This window comes from Rhinopithecus roxellana, chromosome 3 (genome assembly GCF_007565055.1).
Source record: "Rhinopithecus roxellana isolate Shanxi Qingling chromosome 3, ASM756505v1, whole genome shotgun sequence".
Lineage (NCBI taxonomy): Eukaryota > Metazoa > Chordata > Mammalia > Primates > Cercopithecidae > Rhinopithecus > Rhinopithecus roxellana.
The window spans coordinates 84,456,175-84,478,638 of NC_044551.1; the positions used below are offsets into that span (position 1 = coordinate 84,456,175).

The 22,464-nt window shown below is 43.4% G+C and overlaps 1 protein-coding gene across 2 annotated transcripts in view; it reads right to left on the reverse strand.

Annotated features, from left to right (window-relative positions):
* GOLPH3 (golgi phosphoprotein 3) overlaps window positions 1–21,690 on the reverse strand; it is a 59,857-nt gene extending 38,167 nt beyond the window's left edge. Inside the window, exon 1 of one of the 2 annotated variants that reach the window (XM_010378015.2) lies at window positions 21,150–21,690. In XM_010378015.2, the coding sequence (XP_010376317.1) occupies window positions 21,150–21,374 (225 nt within the window). In that variant the 5' untranslated portion in view covers window positions 21,375–21,690. The remainder of the gene's footprint in view (window positions 1–21,149) is intronic. The other variant, XM_030927224.1, reaches the window with a different exon arrangement.
* Window positions 21,691–22,464: the final 774 nt, after the last annotated feature.

The window sequence follows — 22,464 nt, forward strand, 5'->3', positions numbered from 1 at the left end:
TCAAAGAACAATTAAACAAAGGAAACACTGAGCCCACATTTTCTCCATGGAAATTTGCCAGTGTTTGTTATAAAAAAAAAATCTGGCAGATGGCGCATGCTAACCGACTTACCAGTGGACAGTGCAGTCATCCAGCCAATGGCGGCCCTGAAGCCGGGGCTTCCATCCCCCACCATGATTCCTAGAGACTGGCCATTAATAATTATAGATCTGAAGGACTGCTTTTTTAATATTCGTCTAGCTGAGTCTGATTTTGAGAAATTTGCTTTTACTATTCCTGCTACGAACAACAAGGAACCAGCAGCCAGATATCATTGGAAAGTCCTGCCGCAGGGTATGCTGCATAGTCCTACTATTTGCCAAACTTTTGAGGGGAAGGCTATTCAACCTGTGAGAGATCAGTTTCCAGATTCGTATATCATTCATTATATGGATGACATACTGTGTGCAGCCAAAAATTCAGACCGACTTATCCAGTGTTATTCATATTTACAGGAGGTGGTAGCCAATGCTGGATTGCTCATACGACCAGATAAAATTCAAACGGCCACCCTTTCCCAATATTTGGGAATGCAGGTTCAGGAAAGCACAATTAAACCCCAAAAGGTTCAAATTTGAAAAGACTCTCTGAAAACTTCAAATGACTTTTAAAAATTATTAGGAAATATCAATTGGATTAGACCTACTTTGGGAATCCCTACCTATGCTATATCTAATCTGTTCTCTATTTTAAGAGGAGACCCTGCTCTCAATAGTAAACGAGAACTGACTCCTGAGGCTGCCAAAGAATTACAAATGATTGAAGAAAAAATGTGACAGGCCCAGGTTAAAAGAATAAACTCAAGTTTACCATTACAGTTCATTGTGTTCCCTACTCTCCATTCTCCCACAGGGGTTATAGCTCAGAGAGGACTTGAACGTTCTTTTCTGTCTCACAATACTGTCAGAACACTCACAGTATACTTGGATCAGATGGCAATCTTGATTGGGCAAGCTTGCCTTAGAGTCGTTAAACCTTGTGGCTCAGATCCAGATAAGATTATAGTTCCAATGAACAAAAATCAGATTCAGCAAGCCTTTGTTAATTCAGTCAATTGGCAAATAAATTTAGCTGGCTTCACTGGAGTTCTTGACAGTCATTATCCAAAAAACAAAATTTTTCAGTTTTTAAAGCTAACAACATGGGTCCTTCCAAAAATTACCCATAGTGCTCCACTGGAAGAAGCAGTGACTGTGTTTACAGACGGCTCTAGCAATGGAAAAGCAGCTTATGTAGGACCTAAAAACAGAATTATTCAAACTGACTTTCAATCGGCACAGAGGGCTGAATTACAGGCAGTTATAGCTGTGTTAGAAGACTTTAAGCAACCTGCAAATATTGTCTCTGATTCAGCTTATGTTGTTCAAGCTACTCAATACATAGAAACTGCACTCATTAAATATCTTGTGAATGAACAACTCATCAGCTATTTTCTTCTTTACAAAAGGTAGTGCATGATCGCTGTTTTCCTTTCTGTATTACACACATTCAAGCACACACTAATCTCCCCGGGTCCCTTGTAAGGGCTATCAAGCTGATTTACTAGTTTCCACTGTGCTTACTAATGCCCAAGATTTTCACTCTCTAACACATGTTAATGCAGCAGGACTTAAACAAAAATATCAAATTACTTGGAGACAGGCAAAGGACATTGTGCAACATTGCCCCCAATGCCAGGTACTACAACTGCTACATGAAGGGAATGGTGTTAACCCAAGGGTTAACCCCCAATATGCTGTGGCAAATGGACGTAACCCACGTACCTTCATTCGGGAAATTTGCATATGTCCATGTCACTATAGATAACTTTAGTATGGGCAACTTGCCAAATAGGTGAAGCAGCTACTCATATTAAAAGACATTTACTTTCCTGTTTCGCTGCCATGGGCATCCCACAAAAGATTAAAACAGATAATGGCCCAGGCTACTGTAGTAAATCTTTACAATGTTCCTTCAACAACGGCACACTGAGCACAGTACTGGAATACCCTATAATTCTTAAGGTCAAGCCATTGTTGAACGGGCTAATGGAACCTTAAAATCTCAATTACAAAAACAAAAGACAGAAGGGGGAAACAGAATACTCCACTCCCCAAATGCAGCTACATTTGGCTCTTATCACTTCAAATTTTTTTAATTTGTCTAGAGAGAGATCAGGTTACAACAGCAGCAGAGCAGCATTTGAAAGGACAAAAATAAATCCTCATGAAGGAAAACATGTGGTAGAAGGACGTTAGAATCAAAACCTGGGAAAAGGGCAAAATTATTACATGGGGTCGAGGGTTTGCTTGTTATCTCACCAGGAGAGAATCAGCTTCCTGTCTGGGTACCCACAAGACATCTTAAGCTGTGCCATTAGCCAGAATCCAAGGAAGAGGAAAAGACCTCAGAATATCCCTGCAACCCGTTCGTTAGATGGCTCAGATGAACATCTCTGTTGAGCAGATAGAAACCAGTAAAACTCGCCAAGCAACTCCACCAACCTGGGGGCAGATGAAGAGTCTAGCTCACATTGCAGAAGAGAACAGTGAGGTCTCAGAACAAGCCACTGACCACCAGTAATCTAATGGTAGCTATGATGGCGGTAATCTCCCTGGTGGTGAGTCTCCCTGTAGCTGAGGCAGATCAAAATTACACTTTTTGGGCCTACATTCAATTCCCACCACTGATCAGGCCTGTTACATGGTTAGACCCCCACCATGGTGGAGGTTTATGTTAATGATAGTGTCTGGATGCCTGGACCAACAGATAACCGAGATCCTACCCATCCAGAGGAGGAAAGAATGTTAATAAATGTTTCCACTGGTTATCGCTTTCCTCCCATCTGCCTGCGGCCAGCAACAGGATGTTTAAATTATGATAAACAAAGTTGGATGGTTTATGTCCCTGCACATAATGGATCAAAAGCCTTTATTCAGGAAATCAGTGGAAGAACATTTCAATCTTTGGACACTATTAAACACTTTGAAGCACAGCTATGTTATGACACATAGCCAGATTAATAAATTTAAACCTAATAAGAAGCCCTGCCCTAGGCAGGCCACTAAATGGTCTGAAAAGCTAGAGGTGCTAACCTGGTAAGATTGTATTGCAAACGGCGCTGCTGTACTGCAAAATAATTCCCATGGAATCGTCATTGACTGGGACCCTAGGGGACGCTTTGCGGTAAATTGTACTGGACAGCACAAAGATTGTAGAGAGACTCCTTTTGCCAACGACTACCCAGATAATGCACCAAAATTATATAGAAGAATTGAAACAAAATACCCTATTAAGCGGGAGGAGAATGGTATGGCTCCTCTAAGCCCAAAAATGACTGATTCAATTATAAGTCCAGAACATCCAGAATTGTGGAAAATAATGATGGCTCAAACCCCAATTCAGATTTGGAAAGGACAATATAAAACAGAGACCCACCGTAAAAAACTTTGATTTGCTGTATACATGACCTCTAACTGGACAGTCCCATTGCAGAGTTGTGTTAAACCTCCTTTTATGTTGGCAGTGGGAAAAATTAATATCTTACCTCTCAAACCATATCATGCCTCAACTGTCGTCTTTTTACCTCCATTAATTCTACCTTTAATAAAGATAATAGCATTTTACTGGCTAGGGCCTGAGAAGGAGTATGGATACCTATATTTCCTTCAATAGACCTTGGGAGGCCTCTCCCTCCATACATATTATCACTGAAGTACTAAAAGGCATACTAATAGATCAAAGAGATTCATATTTACTTTAATAGCTGTGATCATGGGCCTTATAGCTGTCATAGCCACTGCTGCTGCTGCTGGTGTTGCTTTCACTCTTCTATTCAAACTGCAGGCTTTGTGGAAAGTTGGCAGAAAAAAATCTTCTAAGCTTTGGAATTCAAAAAGCCAAATGGATCAAAAATTGGCAAATCAAATTAATGATCTCCGTCAAACAGTAATGTGGATGGAAAATTGGATTATGAGTTTGGAGCATAGAATTCAAATGCAACATGATTGGAATACTTCTGATTTTTGTATTACTCCTAGCTCTTATAATGCCACTGAACACCATTGGGAGACGATTAGACATCCCCTACATGGAAAAGCAGATAATTTAAAACTAGATATTGCTAAACTGAAAAAACAAGTCTTTGAGGCATCTCAGGCTCATCTCACTCTGTTGCCTGGAGCTGTATTCTTGCTGGAGCCACTGAGGGCCTTCTAATATCAATCCTTTAAAGTGGATTAAAACCATAGGTGGATCAACAATTGCAAATTTTATTTTAGTTTGTGTCTGTTTACGCTGTTTGTTTTTAGTCTACAGATGCAGATGGCGCCTTGGGAGAGAAGCCAGACACCATGATCAAGCCATGACAGCAATGGCGGTTAATTAAAAAAAAAAAAAATCAATAAAGACAAAAAAGGTGGACATGTGGGAAAGACAGTTTCTGGGGTGCCAGTTGAGTTGGTCTCCCCTGTGTGAGACACCCATGAGGAGCCATTGGCGGCCTCTGAGGAGAAAAGTCTCCTTATTGCCTTCATGTCTTTATGCCCTGAGAGCGTAACCGTAACCGCTCAGTGGTATTCCACAGGTTGCTCAGGGAGATGATACTCCCTTGAAGCAATGGAGTATAATCAAATATCTTGGCTCCTCCTGAAACCCGCTCCCACCCATTCCAGTTCCAATAAGCTAAAGACCTTAAGTAGTTTAGACACATGCCTTTGCTCAAGGAAATTCACAGAAACCGCTACTGCTATACATCTTATTGAATGACTCTCGAGTTCTCCTTCACTGATTAATCCTTTTCCTCATCCCTTCCTCCCCCTCCCATCTGCCCTAAGAACAAAGAGCTTGTAAACCAATAAATTAGGTGGAGCTCTGGGCAGTGAACAAGCTTCTGATGCTCCTCCGGTCCCCTGGACCCTTTTTAAACACTTATTCTGTCTCTAACTCCTTTGTCTCTGCCGGACTTGGGGTACCCGCTGGGTGGTGTGGGGCTGGTTTCCCCAACATTTATGGTCACTATATGTCATTAAGAGAAAAAGGGTTACAAAGCAGTCTTTTTTTTTTTTTTTTTTTTGAGACGGAGTCTTGCTCTGTCGCCCAGGCTGGAGTGCAGTGGCCGGATCTCAGCTCACTGCAAGCTCCGCCTCCCGGGTTTACGCCATTCTCCTGCCTCAGCCTCCCGAGTAGCTGGGACTACAGGCGCCCGCCACCTCGCCCGGCTAGTTTTTTGTATTTTTTAGTAGAGACGGGGTTTCACCCTGTTAGCCAGGATGGTCTCGATCTCCTGACCTCGTGATCCGCCCGTCTCGGCCTCCCAAAGTGCTGGGATTACAGGCTTGAGCCACCGCGCCCGGCCACAAAGCAGTCTTGTTTCGTTTTTTTTTTGAGACGGAGTCTTGCTCTGTCGCCCAGGCTGGAGTGCAGTGGCCGGATCTCAGCTCACTGCAAGCTCCGCCTCCCGGGTTCACGCCATTCTCCTGCCTCAGCCTCCCGAGTAGCTGGGAATACAGGCGCCCGCCACCTTGCCCGGCTAGTTTTTTGTATTTTTTAGTAGAGACGGGGTTTCACCGTGTTAGCCAGGATGGTCTCCATCTCCTGACCTTGTGATCCGCCCGTCTCGGCCTCCCAAAGTACTGGGATTACAGGCTTGAGCCACCGCGCCCGGCCTACAAAGCAGTCTTAAGATACTTTCCCCTCCCTCTTTTTTAAGTAAAAACGAAGAAGGGCAAACTGATTTAAAACAAGACTGGAGGCCAGGTGCGGTGGCTCACGCCTGTAATCCCAGCACTTTGGGAGGCTGAGGCAGGCAGATCATGAGGTCAGGAGATCGAGACCATCCTGGCTAACATGGTAAAACCCTGTTTCTACTAAAAATACAAAAAAATTAGCCGGGCGTGGTGGCGGGTGCCTGTAGTCCCAGCTACTCAGGAGGCTGAGGCAGGAGAACGGCATGAGTCCAGGAGGCGGAGCTTGCAGGGAGCTGAGATCCGGCCACTGCACTCCAGCCTGGGCGACAGAGTGAGACTCCCTCTCAAAAAAAAAAAAAAAAAAAGAAAGAAAAGAAAAAAACCAAGACTGGAATAATAATATATACCAAGACGTTACTTCTCAATTTCCTTCACTTGCCTTTCTTCAATCCATCCAGGAGTTGTTGTTTGAGACAGATTCTCGCTCTGTTACCCAGGCTGGAGTGGAGTGGTGTGATCATGGCTCACTGCAGCCTCAACCTCCTGCGCTCAAGTGATCATCTCACCTTACCCTGCCAAGTACCTGGGACTAAAGGGATGCACCACAACACTTAGCTCATTTTTCTTTTACATAATTTTTTGTAAAGACAGTGTGTTACCCAGGCTGGTCTTGAAGTCATCTTCCCACCTCAGCCTCCCAAAGTGTTGGAATTACAGGCATGAGCTACCACATCTCCACATCTAGCTACTTTTTTTTTTTTTTTAATGAGGACTGGGCATATCACTCCCCAAAAATCCATCAATGGCTTCCCAATGGCACTCAGTATGAAAATATAAAACCCTTCACCTGACTTGTAAGTCCTTGGGCGGACTGGCCCTCTCTAACACTATCTCATGCCTTTCGCCTGGTCATCCCACTCCTGCCACATGGACCACCTTTCCGTTCCTCAAACAAAAACAAGCTCTTTCTCACTTCAGGACCTTGAGTATTCAAGACCTACTGTACTTGAGACCTACTGTACTAGTAGGTCTGTCTTCACTGGACTTGGTGTCCTACTCATCCTGTGGGTCTCTGCTTAAATACCATTTCCTTAGAAAGACTGTCCCTGTCCCCTCCCCCACACACCCATTCTAACACAGTATCTTCCAATTTTCCTTCACAACTATTAGTTTGTAATTATGCAAATACATACATACATCTATGTTTATATATGCATCTGTCTTCCACAGCACAGTCCCTAGCATAGAGCAGACAATGAATGAAAATAGAATTCTGAATGAATACAAGGAGAACTACGGGTTTTATTTTAATTTTTTGCAATCTATATTTTCTCAATCTTTTTCTACAATTAGCATAGATAGCTTGCTAATAATTAAGACAGTATTTCTACCCTACTGGTTCCTCAAACTCAAACTAATATTCTTCTCTCCTAAGCTTTAATGATTGTGAAATCCTAAGAATTCTTCTATAAAAATCCTTCTGATCAATCCTGTTTGCTCTATCCAAGACCCGAGCACCAAATTTCATAAGTTCTAATAACCTCAAGCCTACTAACAATCTTTCTGTCTCCAGTTTTTCCATCTACCAATCCTTTCTATACACAAAATAGTCTTCCAGCCAGGGTGCAGTGGTTCACGCCTGTAATCCCAGCACTTTGGGAGGCCAAGGCAGGCAGACTGCTTGAGCCCAGGAGTTTTAGACTAGCTTGGGCAACATGACAAGGCCCCATCTCCAGAAAAACTACAAAAATTGGCCAAGCATAGTGGTGCACGCCTGTAGTCTCACTACTCAGAAGCTGAGGTGGGAGGACCAGTTGAGCCCGGAAAGCAGTGAGTCGAGATCGCGCCGCTGCACTCCAGCCTGGGGTGACCGAGTGAGACCGTCTCAAAAAAAAATTTTTTAAAAACTTACAGCTTTGCTTCTACTCTCTTATGTGTACCAGTCATGATTAAGACTACAGAAACTGCAAAAGGGAACCATACTTGTATAATGTTTCTAGTCCAGCACTCTGAAAATGCCCAGATCATAAAGGACCCTCAACTATCTGAGGACAAGCAGATGAAGAAGAGATTAATGGATAGATGAGTGGATGGATAAATAGAACATTGTAAGTCCACATTTTACAAATAATAATTTCTAAATATTAAGTGTATCTTGTGAAAAATCATTAAAATGTACGTGAAAATTTTCCTAATTCAAAATTTCATAGAAGCCACCTTAAAAGAGTATTTGTGATAACCAAATAGAAGTTAATCCTGAGACTAATTTCCAGTCAGCTTCAAAACTGCTTTGTGATTAGAATTCCCTGGCAGGTTCTATTTCAAGCCCTGGCTCCCCTACTCCCCTAGAATGGAATGCCCACACTTAAATAAATTTTGTAATGCCCAGCTCCACTCCCCTCTGCTCCTTTCCCTCCCTGAAACAGCCTCAGCCTAAACTGCGATCTCCTCTGAACTGAACATTTAGTTCTACTCCCCACCTAGCTCTTAAGACAGTACTACTGGACACTGTAATTCTAATTCTCACGTCTCATCCCCCCACTATTGGACTGTAAACTTGAAGTAACTTCTCATGTTACTTTTTTATTTCTAAACCCATTTAACAAAAAGTTCTGCACAAGGTATAATCTTACAGTTCAGTGCAATTTTGCTAATTATTGTTCCCACATCTTTCCCCACTCTCAAGCCCCTTGGGGATGAGGCCTTAGCAATCAAAGAACCCTACGGAAATGAAAAATGATCAAATTAAAAGGCAGACAAGAGGAAAAAAACTTCAATTAAATAAAAAAGGAAAGGGTTAGGAGCTACTGCCTTCTCCAAGAGACCCAGTCCTACCACCTTCAGTGAAGATCCTGGCACTTCCAGCTAAAAATAGGGTGCCATCAAAAAGACAAAAGGTGAGGCTGGGCGCGGTGGCTCACATCTGCAATCCCAGCACTTTGGGAGGCCAAGGCAAGAGGATCACTTGAGCCCAGGAGGTTGAGACCAACTTGGGCAACACAGCAAAACCCCATCTCTACAAAAAATACAAAAATTAGCCATGTGTGGTGGCGCATGCCTGTAGTTCCTGCTACTTGGAAGGCTGAGGTGGGAGGATCACCTGAGCTCCACAAGTTTGAGGCTGCAGTGAGCAGAGATCACACCACTGGACTCCAGCCTGAGCGACAGAGCAGACCTTGTCTCAGAAAAAACAAACAAACAAACAAACAAACAAACAAAGGTAAGAATATGGAAAGGTGGAGAGAACTGGTGATCACAAGGGCTGGAAGAGGTCAAGGCCTTTTGAGTTTTCTGATTTGGAGCGTCAAGGCCTAATGAAACTTAATACTTATTGTGGACCAACTATCAGGCACTTTACATGTGCTATTTTACTTAATTGTCACTGGTCATTTTGGAGGCTTGGAGGCTACTGGTATCTCTGGAGGCTAAGCAGTATCTGGAAAAGAGGAATCATGGAATCAATCCCAAGGATTCTATAAGGAAGACTCTGGGCTTGACCTAAAAATCAGAATTCAAGTGATACTTCAGGTTTCCAGATTTCCCAAACCAGTTCGGGAGGAATTACAAAAAGATAACTGACCAGAGGTTCAGAACAAAGGTAGAGATAAATACACCTACTATGTTCCCATAAAAGCTAAAATTTTTTTAAAAATAAAGGCATAAATGAGCATCTGAATTTGAGTAAAACATTCAGTAAACCCACATATAAAGTGCAAGAGAATCAAGAAATAGTAAAAATAATGGAAATATTAAACACTTGTCAAGACCACTATAAACCTGAATTTACTTCTCTAAGCTAGGTAATCAACAGTTTGCATTTGTCCAGCAACATGCTGTTTTCAAAGCACTCACATACACCAACACATTGGATCCCTACAACTTAGAGGCTTTCGAACAGAACACAAAAGTAGGCCCATTTTGCCCAGGGGAAAACTAAGGTTCTAAAATTCGAAATATTTATTATAATTCTTTCAACTAGTCAAGGGCAAGGCTAGGAGTCAAGAACATAGCAGTCTTGCAGGTCCTGATCCAAAGCATCCTCCCTATGTACATCCTTACTGCACCTAACACATACACCCACTAAAGTTAGTAATTCAGGAGAGGCGGACAGGATAAATAAAGTTAGTAATTCATTTTATTGAAATCATTTGCAAATCTGTCTTCTATGCAGAATGAATGCTCCTTAAAAGCAAAAAATTTTTCTTTGTGGCCCAGGGCACAGTGGCTTACACCTGTGATCCCAGCACTTTGGGAGGCCAACGCGGGCAAATCACTTGAGGCCAGGAGTTCAAGACCAGCTTGGCTAACATGGTGAAACCCCGTCTTTACTAAAAATACAAAAATTAGCTGGGCATGGTGGCATGTGCCTGTAATCCCAGCTACTTAGGAGGCTGAGACACAAGGATTGCTTGAACCCAGAAGGAGGAGGTTGCATGAGCCAAGATTATGCCACTGCACTCCATTCTGGGCGACAGAGCAAGACTTGGTCTCAAAAAAAAAAAAATTTTTTTTTCTTTGTAACCCCTGCATCTAGCAAAGGGAATGGCACAAAGAAGGTGTTCAATACTTGGATTAAACGGAACATAAAAATACTAAATAACCTCTGATTTCATTTTAGCTAACATGGTATAGACAAAAATTAAGTGATAAACTCCATTCAGTGACTGAACTGAAATTTAAGTTCTTAAATGTTATTTCTGAGGTTATTTTGTTAATATGGTATAAACTGTTTAGCATTTCCATTTAAGAAACTGGAACTAGAAAATGAAACCAAAGTAAAAATAACCATTAGCAACTTTTAGATACATTTTCTTAATTTCTAATCTGTCCCAGAAGGTAGTGGTGGAAGAATACAAAGTTTGCCTATGTATTATCAATAAAAATAACTTTTACCTTAAAATTTTAACTCATAAGTTCCTACATGCAGTTCAGTATGCTAAAATTGTTCCTCTTCCTACTGAACTATAAGCCAAATTCTATTGCAATAAATATTCCTATCAGAGAAAAAGATTTCTAAACCTCAACTAAGCACAAGCTTAGAATTTTCAAAACTGACTTATTTCAATGTTTCTCACCCTTTATTTCATCAGTTCCCTTAAGAAGTATTTTCAGATTTTTTCCTCATTACCTTCTCCCCCATGAAATTTTAATATGATGGAATATACTATATATTTGTTTGTACACTGTTAAGCGTACCTTTTTATACACAAAAGAAGTAAAAAAAAAATTTTTTTTTTTTTTTTGAGAAGGAGTCTCGCTCTGTCACCTAGGCTGGAGTGCAGTGGCGCAATCTCGGCTCACTGCAAGCTCCACCTCCCGGGTTCACGTCATTCTCCTGCCTCAGCCTCCCGAGTAGCTGGGACTACAGGAGCCCGCTACCACGCCGGGCTAATTTCTTTGTATTTTTTTCAGTAGAGATGGGATTTCACCATGTTAGCCAGGATGGTCTCGATCTCCTGACCTCGTGATCCGCCTGCTTTGGCCTCCCAAAGTGCTGGGATTACAGGCGTGAGCCACCGCGCCCGGCCAAGAGTAAGATTCTTTCACTACCACACCCAGAACCAGTTTTCACTCCCTTGGCAATGACATTACCACACTGGGAATACATAATTTACTTAATAGTAATCTACTTAATAATAAAGGAAACATATTAAGTAAGTTTATTTAATAAGTAAATTTACTTTAACCAATAATATTAACTTACTTAATAAAGTAAATTATGTACTTTTTCTTTTTTTTTGAGTCAGTCTTGCTCTGCTGCCCAGGCTGGAGTGCAGTGGCGCGATCATGGCTTACTGCAACCTCCACCTCCTGGGTTCATGCGATTCTCCTGCCTCAGCCTCCTAAGTAGCTGGGATTTCAGGTGCATACACACCTACCTGACTAATTTTGGTATTTTTAGTAGAGATGGGGTTTCACCATGTTGGCCAGGTTGGTCGTGAACTCCTTGCCTCAGGTAATCCCCTCATCTCAGCCTCCCAAAGTGCTTGGATTACAGACGTGAGCCACCACACCCACCAGGGTTAGGTAAATTATGTATTCTTTTTTTTTTTTTTTTTTGAGCTCTGTCACCCAGACTGGAGTGCAGTGGGCCGGATCTCAACTCACTGCAAGCTCCGCCTCCTGGGTTCACGCCATTCTCCTGCCTCAGCCTCCCGAGTAGCTGGGACTACAGACGCCCACCACCTCGCCTGGCTAGTTTTTTGTATTTTTTAGTAGAGACGGGGTTTCACCGTGTTAGCCAGGATGGTCTCGATCTCCTGACCTTGTGATCCGCCTGTCTCGGCCTCTCAAAGTGCTGGGATTACAGGCTTGAGCCACTGCACCCGGCCCTATGTATTCTTAATGTGAGTAATGTCATTGTACTGACTGACTACCAAATGCCAGGCTGAAATATATGACATCAAAACATTATAGAACAGGTCAGGCGGAGTGGCTCATGCCTGTAATCCCAGCACTTTGGGAGGCCGATGTGGGTGGATCAATGAGGTCACGAGTTTGAGACCAGCCTGGCCAACATGGCGAAGCCCTGTCTCTACTAAAAATACAAAAAGTACCCATGTGTGGTGGCAAATGCCTGTAATCCCAGCTACTCAGAAGGTTGAGGCATAAGAATCGCTTGAACCCAGGAGGTGGAGGTTGCAGTGAGCATAGATCGCACCACTACACTCCAGCCTGGGTAACAGAGCGAGACTCTGTCTCAGAAGAGAAAAAAAAAAAATTCTAGAACAGCAACATAATTTAGTTTTGATACACAGAACTAAATTTATATGAGCTTTGACACACAAAACTAAAATGAATGAACTTGAAGACAGACACGTCCTTCAGTGAATCTGTACTTAGTAAAGGGCCTCTCATGGAGCATGTGCTCAGTAAACATTTGATGAATGGATGGAAACTGTTAGAATCCTAGATGTGTTGTAATCCTAGATTAGAAGCTAACTGCTTCTAAATGTCATTTAGCAAGATGAGAACCTCTAGAGAGGCCACAGAAATGTGGACTTCATATCTCAAATAACTTAAAATTCAACTCGCTACAACCCTGGAAATCTGGAATTTTCTGTAGTTAATTTTCAGGAAGGAAAAAAAAAAGATGAAAACCTTAAGCTAAAACAGACAGTTCCTGTTCGGTAATTTTTAACCTTCCTGATTCACTAAATGCTTTTGAGTATCTAATAAAAGCTCTGTCCTCTTTCCCCAAGAAAACACACAACTGCAGAGTATTCACAGAGTTTCTCAGCTCTGTTGACTCCAATTTAAGAACTTCTCCATTAAAGGAATATGTAAACCAAATACAATGCATTAAGTTTAAAAATAAGTTAATTTTTTTGTTGTTCTTTAAAATGTTATTCTGAAAAGTTACCAGAAATATCCTTTTTGGCAATTACACTGTACTTTAATATTAGTTGTGTTTTTGCAGATGAGTGGTTTACCAAACAGGAAGAGAAATAGCCTACGTTCTAAATATATTTGTAATACCTAAGTCAAAAACCTCAAAATGTACTAGATTACATTGTAATACTGCACAATGCTATTGAAACAGGTTGCAGTCTTCCCAGCTTTGATAAGAGAAACCTAAAGTCAAAAACATCAATTTCAAAATGAAGCCAGGTTTCCACTTTTGGCACTTGTCAGGACACTTATTAAAAAGCAGCAGCACGGCTCGGCACAGCGGCTCACACCCAGCCCTTTGGGAAGGTAAGGCAGGCAGATCACTTGAGGTCAAAAGTTCGAGACCAGCCTGGCCAACATGGTGAAACCCCATCTCTACTAAAAATATAAAAATTAGCTGGGCGTGGTGGCAGGCGCCTGTAATGCCAGTTACTTGGGAGGCTGAGGCAGAAGAATCAATTGAACCAGGGAGGCGGTGTTGGAGTGGGCCAAGATGGCGCCACTGCACTTCAGCCTGGGCGACAAGAGCAAAACTCCATCTAAAAATAAAAAAAGCAGGAGGAGGACAAGCACTGTCTTTTTGTGCTGCTTCAAAGGGAGACTCACAACATGAAGATAAATCCTCTAAACAAAAACTACAGCATATTTTGATACTATTTAATCTGATTAATGGCAGTAGAAAAGTTATGCTGTTAGAAAGGGGGGGAAGTTTGCAAAGACATAAGAAAGTGTACAGCCAAGTTTAACATGACATACATAACAGAGCAAGAATAATGCCTGATGCCTCCAGGGACTTTAAGATTTACATATAAGATGATATTATAAAAGTATATTTATTTAAATATCAGAAAAATCCCCCAAATATTTCAAAATCTATCAAAATAACTTCAAAATACAATTTTTTTGTTTTGTTTTGTCTTTTGAGACGGAGTTTCACTCTCGTCACCCAGGCTGGAGTGCAGTGGCGCAACCTTGGCTCACTGCAACCTCTGCCTCTCAGGTTCAAGTGATTCTCCTGCCTCAGCCTCCCGAGTAGCTGGGATTACAGGTGCTCGCCACCATGACTGGCTAATTTTTATATTTTTAGTAGAGATTAGGGGTTCACCATGTTGGCCAGGTTTATCTCGAACTCCTGACCTCAGGTGATCCATCAAGCTCGGCTTCCCAAAGTACTGGGATTACAGGCAAGAGCCACTGCCCCTAGCCTTCAAAATACCATTCTAAAAGGTAAATTCAAATGCTCCATAGAAGAACTCTCAGGGAGTCCAACATTAATAAATATCATATATTAGTATAACTTATGAGTTAGTGAATATTTTGATCATATTGTAAAAGAATCCCAAAGCATAAAAAGTAATTTCAACAGTATAAAATCTTGTTGAAAAGGTATAAGCAGCCCAGGCGTGGTGGCTCACACCTATAATCCCAGCACTTTGGGAGGCCAAGGCAGGAAGATTGCTTGAGGCCAGGAGTTTGAGACTGGGCGACATAGTGAGACCACGTCTCTACAAAAAAAAAAAAAAAATTGTAATTAGCTGGGCATGATACTATGCGCCTACAGTCCCAGTTATTAAGGAGACTGAGGAGGGAAGATTGCTTGAGATCAGGAGGTCGAGGCTGCAATGAGCCATGATCACACCACCACACTCCAGCCTGGACAACAAAGCTAGGCCCTGTCTCAAAAGAAAAAAAGTACAATCAAATGGTTTAATGAACTTCAAAAGTAATTTCTGAGATCCTGTATATCTCATACTTGTGTTTAAATGCCTGAAAAAAATAGATAAAACTTCAAACCTTTAAAAAATATGAAGGAAATATCATTTGTATTAGAAACAACAAAAATTCACTAAAAACTCAGAAGCCGGCCGGGCGCGGTGGCTCAAGCCTGTAATCCCAGCACTTTGGGAGGCCGAGACGGGCGAATCACGAGCTCAGGAGATCGAGACCATCCTGGCTAACACGGTGAAACCCCGTCTCTACTAAAAATACAAAAACTAGCTGGGCGAGGTGGCGGGCACCTGTAGTCCCAGCTACTCGGGAGGCTGAGGCAGGAGAATGGCGTAAACCCGGGAGGCGGAGCTTGCAGTGAGCTGAGATCTGGCCACTGCACTCCAGTCCGGGCAACAGAGCGAGACTCCGCCTCAAAAAAAAAAAAAAAAACTCAGAAGCCTTTAAATTACTAAAACTCAGCACATCTGGAAATTCTGAATACTTGTTGAATGAATTTCTGATTTACAGATTTGATATGTAGAGATAGTGGGCAGCACCACACATATAGAAAGGAAAACAATTTTTCTTAAGTTATACATCTTCATCACTATTAGACTTCAAAGTAGTGACCTTGGGAACCTTATTCCAAAAATGGAACACATCTTTGGAGCCTGTGTAAAAGTCACACAAAAGTCAGTTCCATCATTTTGGCTCATCTTAAGTATTTTACCCCATTATATATTATTTACCTCAAGTATCTACTTATTTTTCAAGATACAGAAGTTACTGTATTAAAGTTCTTGTCTACAAGCATTAGAAACATTATTAACTGACTCTGGCTCTCTTTAAAAAGCAACTTTACCGGAAGGCTGTTGAAACTCACAACATTGAAAGATGACTGGAAAATCAGGCTGGAAAAAAACAGTGCCAATAAACCAGAGAAAGCAGCTCAAAGAATCATGCCAAAGAACAGTCTGATCCACATGCTGACATGACTCTGGAAAGGTCTCTAAAAAACCCTACAGCTCGTTATTCTCTCAAAAGCCAAAGCCCTGAAAGAAAACATTTGATTGGACAAGTCTGGCCGCGTGACAAAACAGCAGGGATAAATAACATGCTTCAAGAGCACATCCTAGAGCCGGTCGCAGTAATCCTAACACTTTGGGAGGCTGACGCGGGAGGATCACTTGATGCCAGGAGTTCGAGGCTGCAGTGAGCTGTGAGCTATGATTTCGCCATCGTACTCCAGCCTAGGGGCAGAGCACGATCCATCTTAAAAAACAGGCTCGGTGGCTCATGCTTTTAATACCAGCACTTTGGGAGACTGAAGGGGGAGGATCACTTGAGCCCAGGAGTTCAAGACCAGCCTGAGCCACGTGGCAAAATCCCTGTGTTTATAAAAAACGATTTTTTTTTAATTAGCTGGGCATGGTGCTGTGTGCCTGTGGTCCTAGCTCCTCAGGAGGCTGAGGCAGGCACTTTATCCCAGGAGGTTGAGGTTGCAGTGAGCTGAGATGGCACCACTGCACTCCAGCCTGGGTAACAGAGCAAGACCTTGTCTCAAAAAAAAAGCAACACACTATGGGGAAACCCTAAAGTAATACAAAACAGGGCGAAGACCTGGGGAGGAGTTAATAAATGTCCACAGCAGTACAATCAGAACCACCATGTGGGGTGTCTATTTTTCCATTATACATGAAAATACTGAAGCTCAGAAAGCTTAAATTATATGTAAAAGCCAAAGAATACACCATGGACAGGACTATAGAGCCTCTCTCTGCTTCTGCTATTCACAGGCATACTCCAAATTATACTTGGCCACTAAAAATAATTAAATCTAACCTTAAAAGACTAAGAGTTGCCACCAATGAAGACATTCAAACGTATATGACACCAGTTATTTGTGGTAATTCTCAACAAAGCATCCTGAAAATATTCTATGGAAAGCATCTATGGGATAAACACACACAGGGAAAGGAAAATACCTGGCACTTTTTGCTGCCCCTTCCCCTCAAACACTGGGGCAATTAGAGAAATACTGCTAATTACTTGGCAGTTGAATTTAGGTGTAAACTATCTGTCATCCTTACTGTGGCCTTTAAAGAGCTAAATACCTATGCACTGAGTCTCTGCCCAAGTGAGCATGAGAATCCTCTGAGGGGCCTAGGCATCCTTGTTTTATAAAAGCAAAAAAGAAGTATCATTGGTTAAAAAAAAAATCTGAAATGTGTACTTAAAGAAAAAAAATAAATAAATCACAATGACTCTAGACTCACCCCTAATAGGTAATCTGAAGCCAGACCACCTGCTTATTCGAAAATTGAACCTTCTGTTCAGTAAAAAGGAGAGGGAGGCCGGGCCCGGTGGCTCAAGCCTGTAATCCCAGCACTTTGGGAGGCCGAGACGGGCGGATCACAAGGTCAGGAGATCCACACCATCCTGGCTAACACGGTGAAACCCCGTCTCTACTAAAAATACAAAAAAACTAGCCGGGCGAGGTGGCGGGCGCCTGTAGTCCCTGCTACTCGGGAGGCTGAGGCAGGAGAATGGCGTAAACCCAGGAGGCGGAGCTTGCAGTGAGCTGAGATCTGGCCACTGCACTCCAGCCCGGGCGACAGAGCAAGACTCCGTCTCAAAAAAAAAAAAAAAAAAAAGGAGAGGGAGACTTGACTCAGAATATGTCAAAGTAATTTTTTAAATATTATAGATTATAAATATGTTAAAAAATAAATTGGTAAGACAATAAGAACAAAGGACAACCTCACACGATACGGATGAATCTCACTTTGAACAAAAATCAGACACAAAGTACAAAAAACTAGGCAAAATTAATCTATGCCGAATTCTAATATTAAGCCAGTGGTTACACCTGAGGAATGGGTAGTGACTGGAAAGAAATTCAAGTAGAGGGCTAGGGCTTCTGTTTCTTGCTCTAGGTACTGGTTTAACAAGTATATTCAGATAAAGTTATTAGCTCACATATATAAAATATTTCCAACATTAATGACTTGCTTAAATGTAAAGTTTAGCTTTTAAAGGTCTTAAGAGAATCCAGACATTAAAAAGATGAATGCTAAGTAAAAATCAGTTAAGGCAATGAGTTAGCATAAACGCCTAGGCTCAGGGTAAGAGAGCAATTCCTGCTCCCTAAAAAGAGTACTATTAAAGACATGGTGGGGAGCCTCCTAAGGGAAAAACATATGAATAAATAAAGTGACAGGGCTGGTTATTAGAGTGTAAATACATGATGAGTTGGCTTGATGACATGCACCTTGTAGTCCCAGCTACTCAGGGCGGATCGCTTGAGCCTAGGAGTTTGAGTGCAGCCTGGGCGACATCTCGAGACCTCCATCTCTTAAAAAAAAAAAAAATTTTAAGATATGATGAAAGGAAAAAATACATAGGCTAATCCCTAAAACCAAAACCTAAAGCAGTACAAAATCCAGTTGTCTCAACCCCACCCCTCAACTCTCTGGACTTGCCTACAAAAAAAGAGAAAAAATTTCCCTATGTAGTTGTTGAAATCAGGAAAAAATGCTCACAATTAGTTAGCAAGCGTCTGTACCTTAGCCATGACTAGCAAAGTATAATGAGTGACTCTTGACCAAAATAAACGTAACACATGGTTTCAATTACCTGCCAAAGAACTTTAAATTGTTTAAATTATGTGAGTACGGCTAAACTTCAAAAAATTATTTAGATTATCTTCTTCAGAACCAATCACCGAAAAACAGCATGTTAATATGCTTTACCTTAAACATTTAGAGCAAGGGTGTCCAAACTTTTGGCTTCCCTGGGCCACACATAAAATACACTAACACTAGCAATAGCTGATGAGCTTTAAAAAAAAAAAAAAATTGCAAAAAAATCTCATGTTTTAAGAAAGTTTACCGATTTATGTTGGGCCATATTTAAAGCCATCCTGGGCCACATTTGGCCCGCGGATTGGACAAGCTTGATTTAGAGAAACATGTACTTGAAAAAATAGGTACTTCCTCACTATAATTTCTCAGTGTGACTCAGAACACCAAAAGCTTATTTTTTAGTTTTTTTTTTTTTAGGTTTTTGTTTTCCACCGTATTTTATCTACACAGAAAAGTCTCAAAAACTATAAACCAAAGTGTTCACTCAGGAATATGTTTTAATTTTGCTTTTTTTTGGATTTTCTAAAATGTCTATGTTATTTTTGTCCAAAAAGAAAAATCTTTATGGCCGGGCGTGGTGGCTCACACCTGTAATCTCAGCACTTTGGGAGGCCGAGGCGAGTGGATCACTTGAGGTCAGAAGTTCAACAGCAGCCTGACAAACATGGTGAAACCCCGTCTCTACTAAAAATACAAACATTAGCAGGGCATGGTGGTGCATGCCTGTAATCCCAGCTACTCGGGAGGCTGAGCGCAGGAGAACCGCTTGAACCCGGGAGGAGGAGGTTGCAGTGAGCCCAGATGGCGCCACTGCACTCCAATCTGGGCCACAGAGCAAGATTCCGTCTAAAAAAAGAAAGAAAAAAAAAAGACAAATGTTTATAATCAAGATTCCAAATTTTGAAACCTAAAGTTGAATTCATTTTCTAAAAAGTACACTAGCAGGACACTATACACCTAGTTCACTTTTTCATCCAAAGAACAAGGAATTGCACATACAGCCTGCTTTATCATCACAACTCAATAAACAGGTACAGCAACCCTTTCACAACCAGAGGAACATCAACTTTTTTCAAGGTTACTGTTATTAAAACCTGAGAAATGGGAAACCAAGATACGACAGATGCCCTACACATATCTATCAAGCTAACCTTTAGTTCATTAGATTTCTAAATAACAAGGGTCCATAAACAGTCCATATAAAACTTGCCTATATCTAATAAGTTTCAGTGACCAAGAAAGATTACGTTGTTTTGTAAGACTTTTTTTTTTTTTTTTTGCCCACCTTCCTAAACTTGGAAAACTTTCTTAAAATCAGGCCTGAGCGTGGAGGCCCAAGCCTGTAATCCCAGCACTTCGGGAGGCCGAGGCGGGTGGATGACTAGGTCAAGAGATCAAGACCATCCTGGCCAACATGGTGAAACCCCATCTCTACCAAAGGTATGAAAATTAGCCGGGCGTGGCGTCGCACGCCTGTAGTCCCAGCTGGGAGGCTGAGGCAGGAGAATCGCTTGAATCCGGGAGACAGAGGTTGCAGTGAGTGGAGACTGCACCACTGCACTCCAGCCTGGGCGACAGAGTGAGACTCCGTCTCAAAAACAAAACAAAACAAAAATACAAAATTAGCCTGGCATGGTGGCGCATGCCTGTAATCCCAGTTACTCAGGAGGCTGAGGCAGGAGAATCGCTTGAACCGGGGAGGCGGAGGTTTCGGACCGCGGCATTGCACTCCAGGAGCTTGGGCAATAAAAGCGAAACTCCGTCTCCAAATAAATAATCATTTTTGTAGGCAAATATAATAAATACAGCAGAACGTTATAGAATCTAGGAAAGAGTATATACGCATACGTATCTATCACTTCTTCAACTTTTCTGTGTATGAAAATTTTGGACACTGAAGTGAAAATAAACGCTTTCAAAGTCAGAATACAAAGAAATATCTATTGCAACTTCAACCCACCTGAAAATCTGAGGCCTTTCATCAACTCACAAACCTACATTTCAAGCATTCGATGAAAAAAATCCTTTCTTAAGACGGCAAGACTTTGAGATTAATCAACTGATAAAATATAAAAGCTATACTAAAAATAATCTCTTACCCAAGTCAAATTCACCTGGAAAGTCATTTGCCAGGAGGTTTCATGAGAATTTTGACTTAACTTTACTCAGTAAAAGAGCTTTTCCCTCTATTACCACTTCGCCTACGTTTTTCCTAATTCCCAACAGTAAGCTTTAACTGAAGAAGAAAATCCCCAGCAAGCAGATCCGGGCACCCCTCCCAGGTCCTAAAACCTGCAAAAACCCAAGAGTTCGTTGCGCTGGTGGCTCCAGCTGTTTGTTTCCCGGGCAGTCTCCGGGTTGGATTTGCACCCTGGGGTCTACACGGGTTAAAAACGCGGAAAAGGCGACGAAGAAATACAAACTGCCAGGGTGTCGAAATGAAAGGAGCGACTGTGAAAGGGGTAAGGAGAAATCCAAGCCATCTCTACTGGGAGGATCCGGAAAGCACCGTCCGCGCAGGGGGTCAACAAACTCCGACACTGCTCGGGGTCAGCTGGGCGCCACCCGGCGCGGGCTCCGGAGTGAGGGCAGGTGCGCGGGCCGGAAGCCTCGGGCGCTCACCTGGCACCTACCTGGAGCTCACCTGGCGCCCGGGCCCCGCGCCGCCTCCCCCCGCCCTACCCGCCGCGTCCGCACCTCGCGGTCCTTGAGGCCCAGCAGGAGCACCTCCTCCATCAGGGTCAGCCGCGTTTCCTTGGAGTCGCCCTTGTCGTCGTCGTCCTGCTCGTCGCGGCGGCTCTGCGCGTCGTCCTCGCTGCTGCCGGCGCCGCCGCCTGCCGCCCGCTCCTTGTCGGCGGCGTTGCGGGAGGCCTCGGTGCGCCGCTGCACCAGGCCCGAGCTGCGCTGGGTCAGCGAGGTCATGGCTCCCGCCGAGGCGCCGAGCCGGGCCGAGAGGGACGCGGGACCGACCTGCTCGCCCTCCTCCTCCCCGCGCGGCCTCCGACCCGGGTTTCCGTGTTAAATCCGGACGCCGGGGCGACGTCCGTAGGCAGCAGGGCCAGGGGCAGTCATGAGGAGACAGGTCAGGGCGAAGCGGGCTGGCCGGGCGTCGGCGGAGCAGGAGAGGGGCGCCTTCCTGCCTGCGGCCTCGGCCCCCGAGACAGCCCGAGCTCCGAAACGGAGGCGGCGGCGGCGCCTTTCCAATATGGCGGCCCCGGCTGACGTCACCGGAGGATGTGGCAGAGTCGGCGCGGGAGAACTGGGCCGGGAGACGCCGGAAGCGACGGGCGGGGACCCGGCGGCCGGACCCGACGGGCGGGGATACTCTGGCACTGCCGCCTACACCCTTCCTGTCCCTTGGTGCTTGTCTTTTCCTTGTAGTTCCTGCGCCCCCTGACCCGCAGTCCTGTAGTCCCACTCCCATGACGTGCCCTCCGTCCTTCCGCTCCCTGTTTTGCATTCACTACCCAGGGCTGGAGCCTGAACCTGGTGGGGCCCCCCACGAATCGGAAGAGTCTGGGCCACTCGAAGGTGGACCCCACTCAGCCTCCAGCCTTGCCCTCCGCGCCTCAGACACCGCCGTCTTCGGAGGCGGCTCCGCGGCCGTGTGAAAGGGGTCCCATTTGGACTCCGAGGTCCGCAGGAGTGGCAGGAAGCACTTTGCTCGCGGCTACTGGGAGAGGAGGGGCGCGCTTTCTGCCGGGACTCCCTAACCTTTTACAAGAAGCAAGTGCGTCCAAATGGTTTCAAAGTGGACCTTTAGCGTTTTCCAGGAGTAAGAAGATAGAACAATTGACCAGTATGGTTTGTAAAACTTCTTTTCTTGCCTCGGACTTCTGCTATAAAGTGACCAGGGCGTAGTGAGTACAGTTAGTGCCGCACACGTTAGCACGCTCGACCTTAACGATCTTTTTATAGAGACAATAAACCTGCAGGGTTTCATGCCACGTCTTTGTACGCATCAGATCTCTCTCCGTGTAGTTACTAAGTGAAATCCTCTTGGCGTACGCAA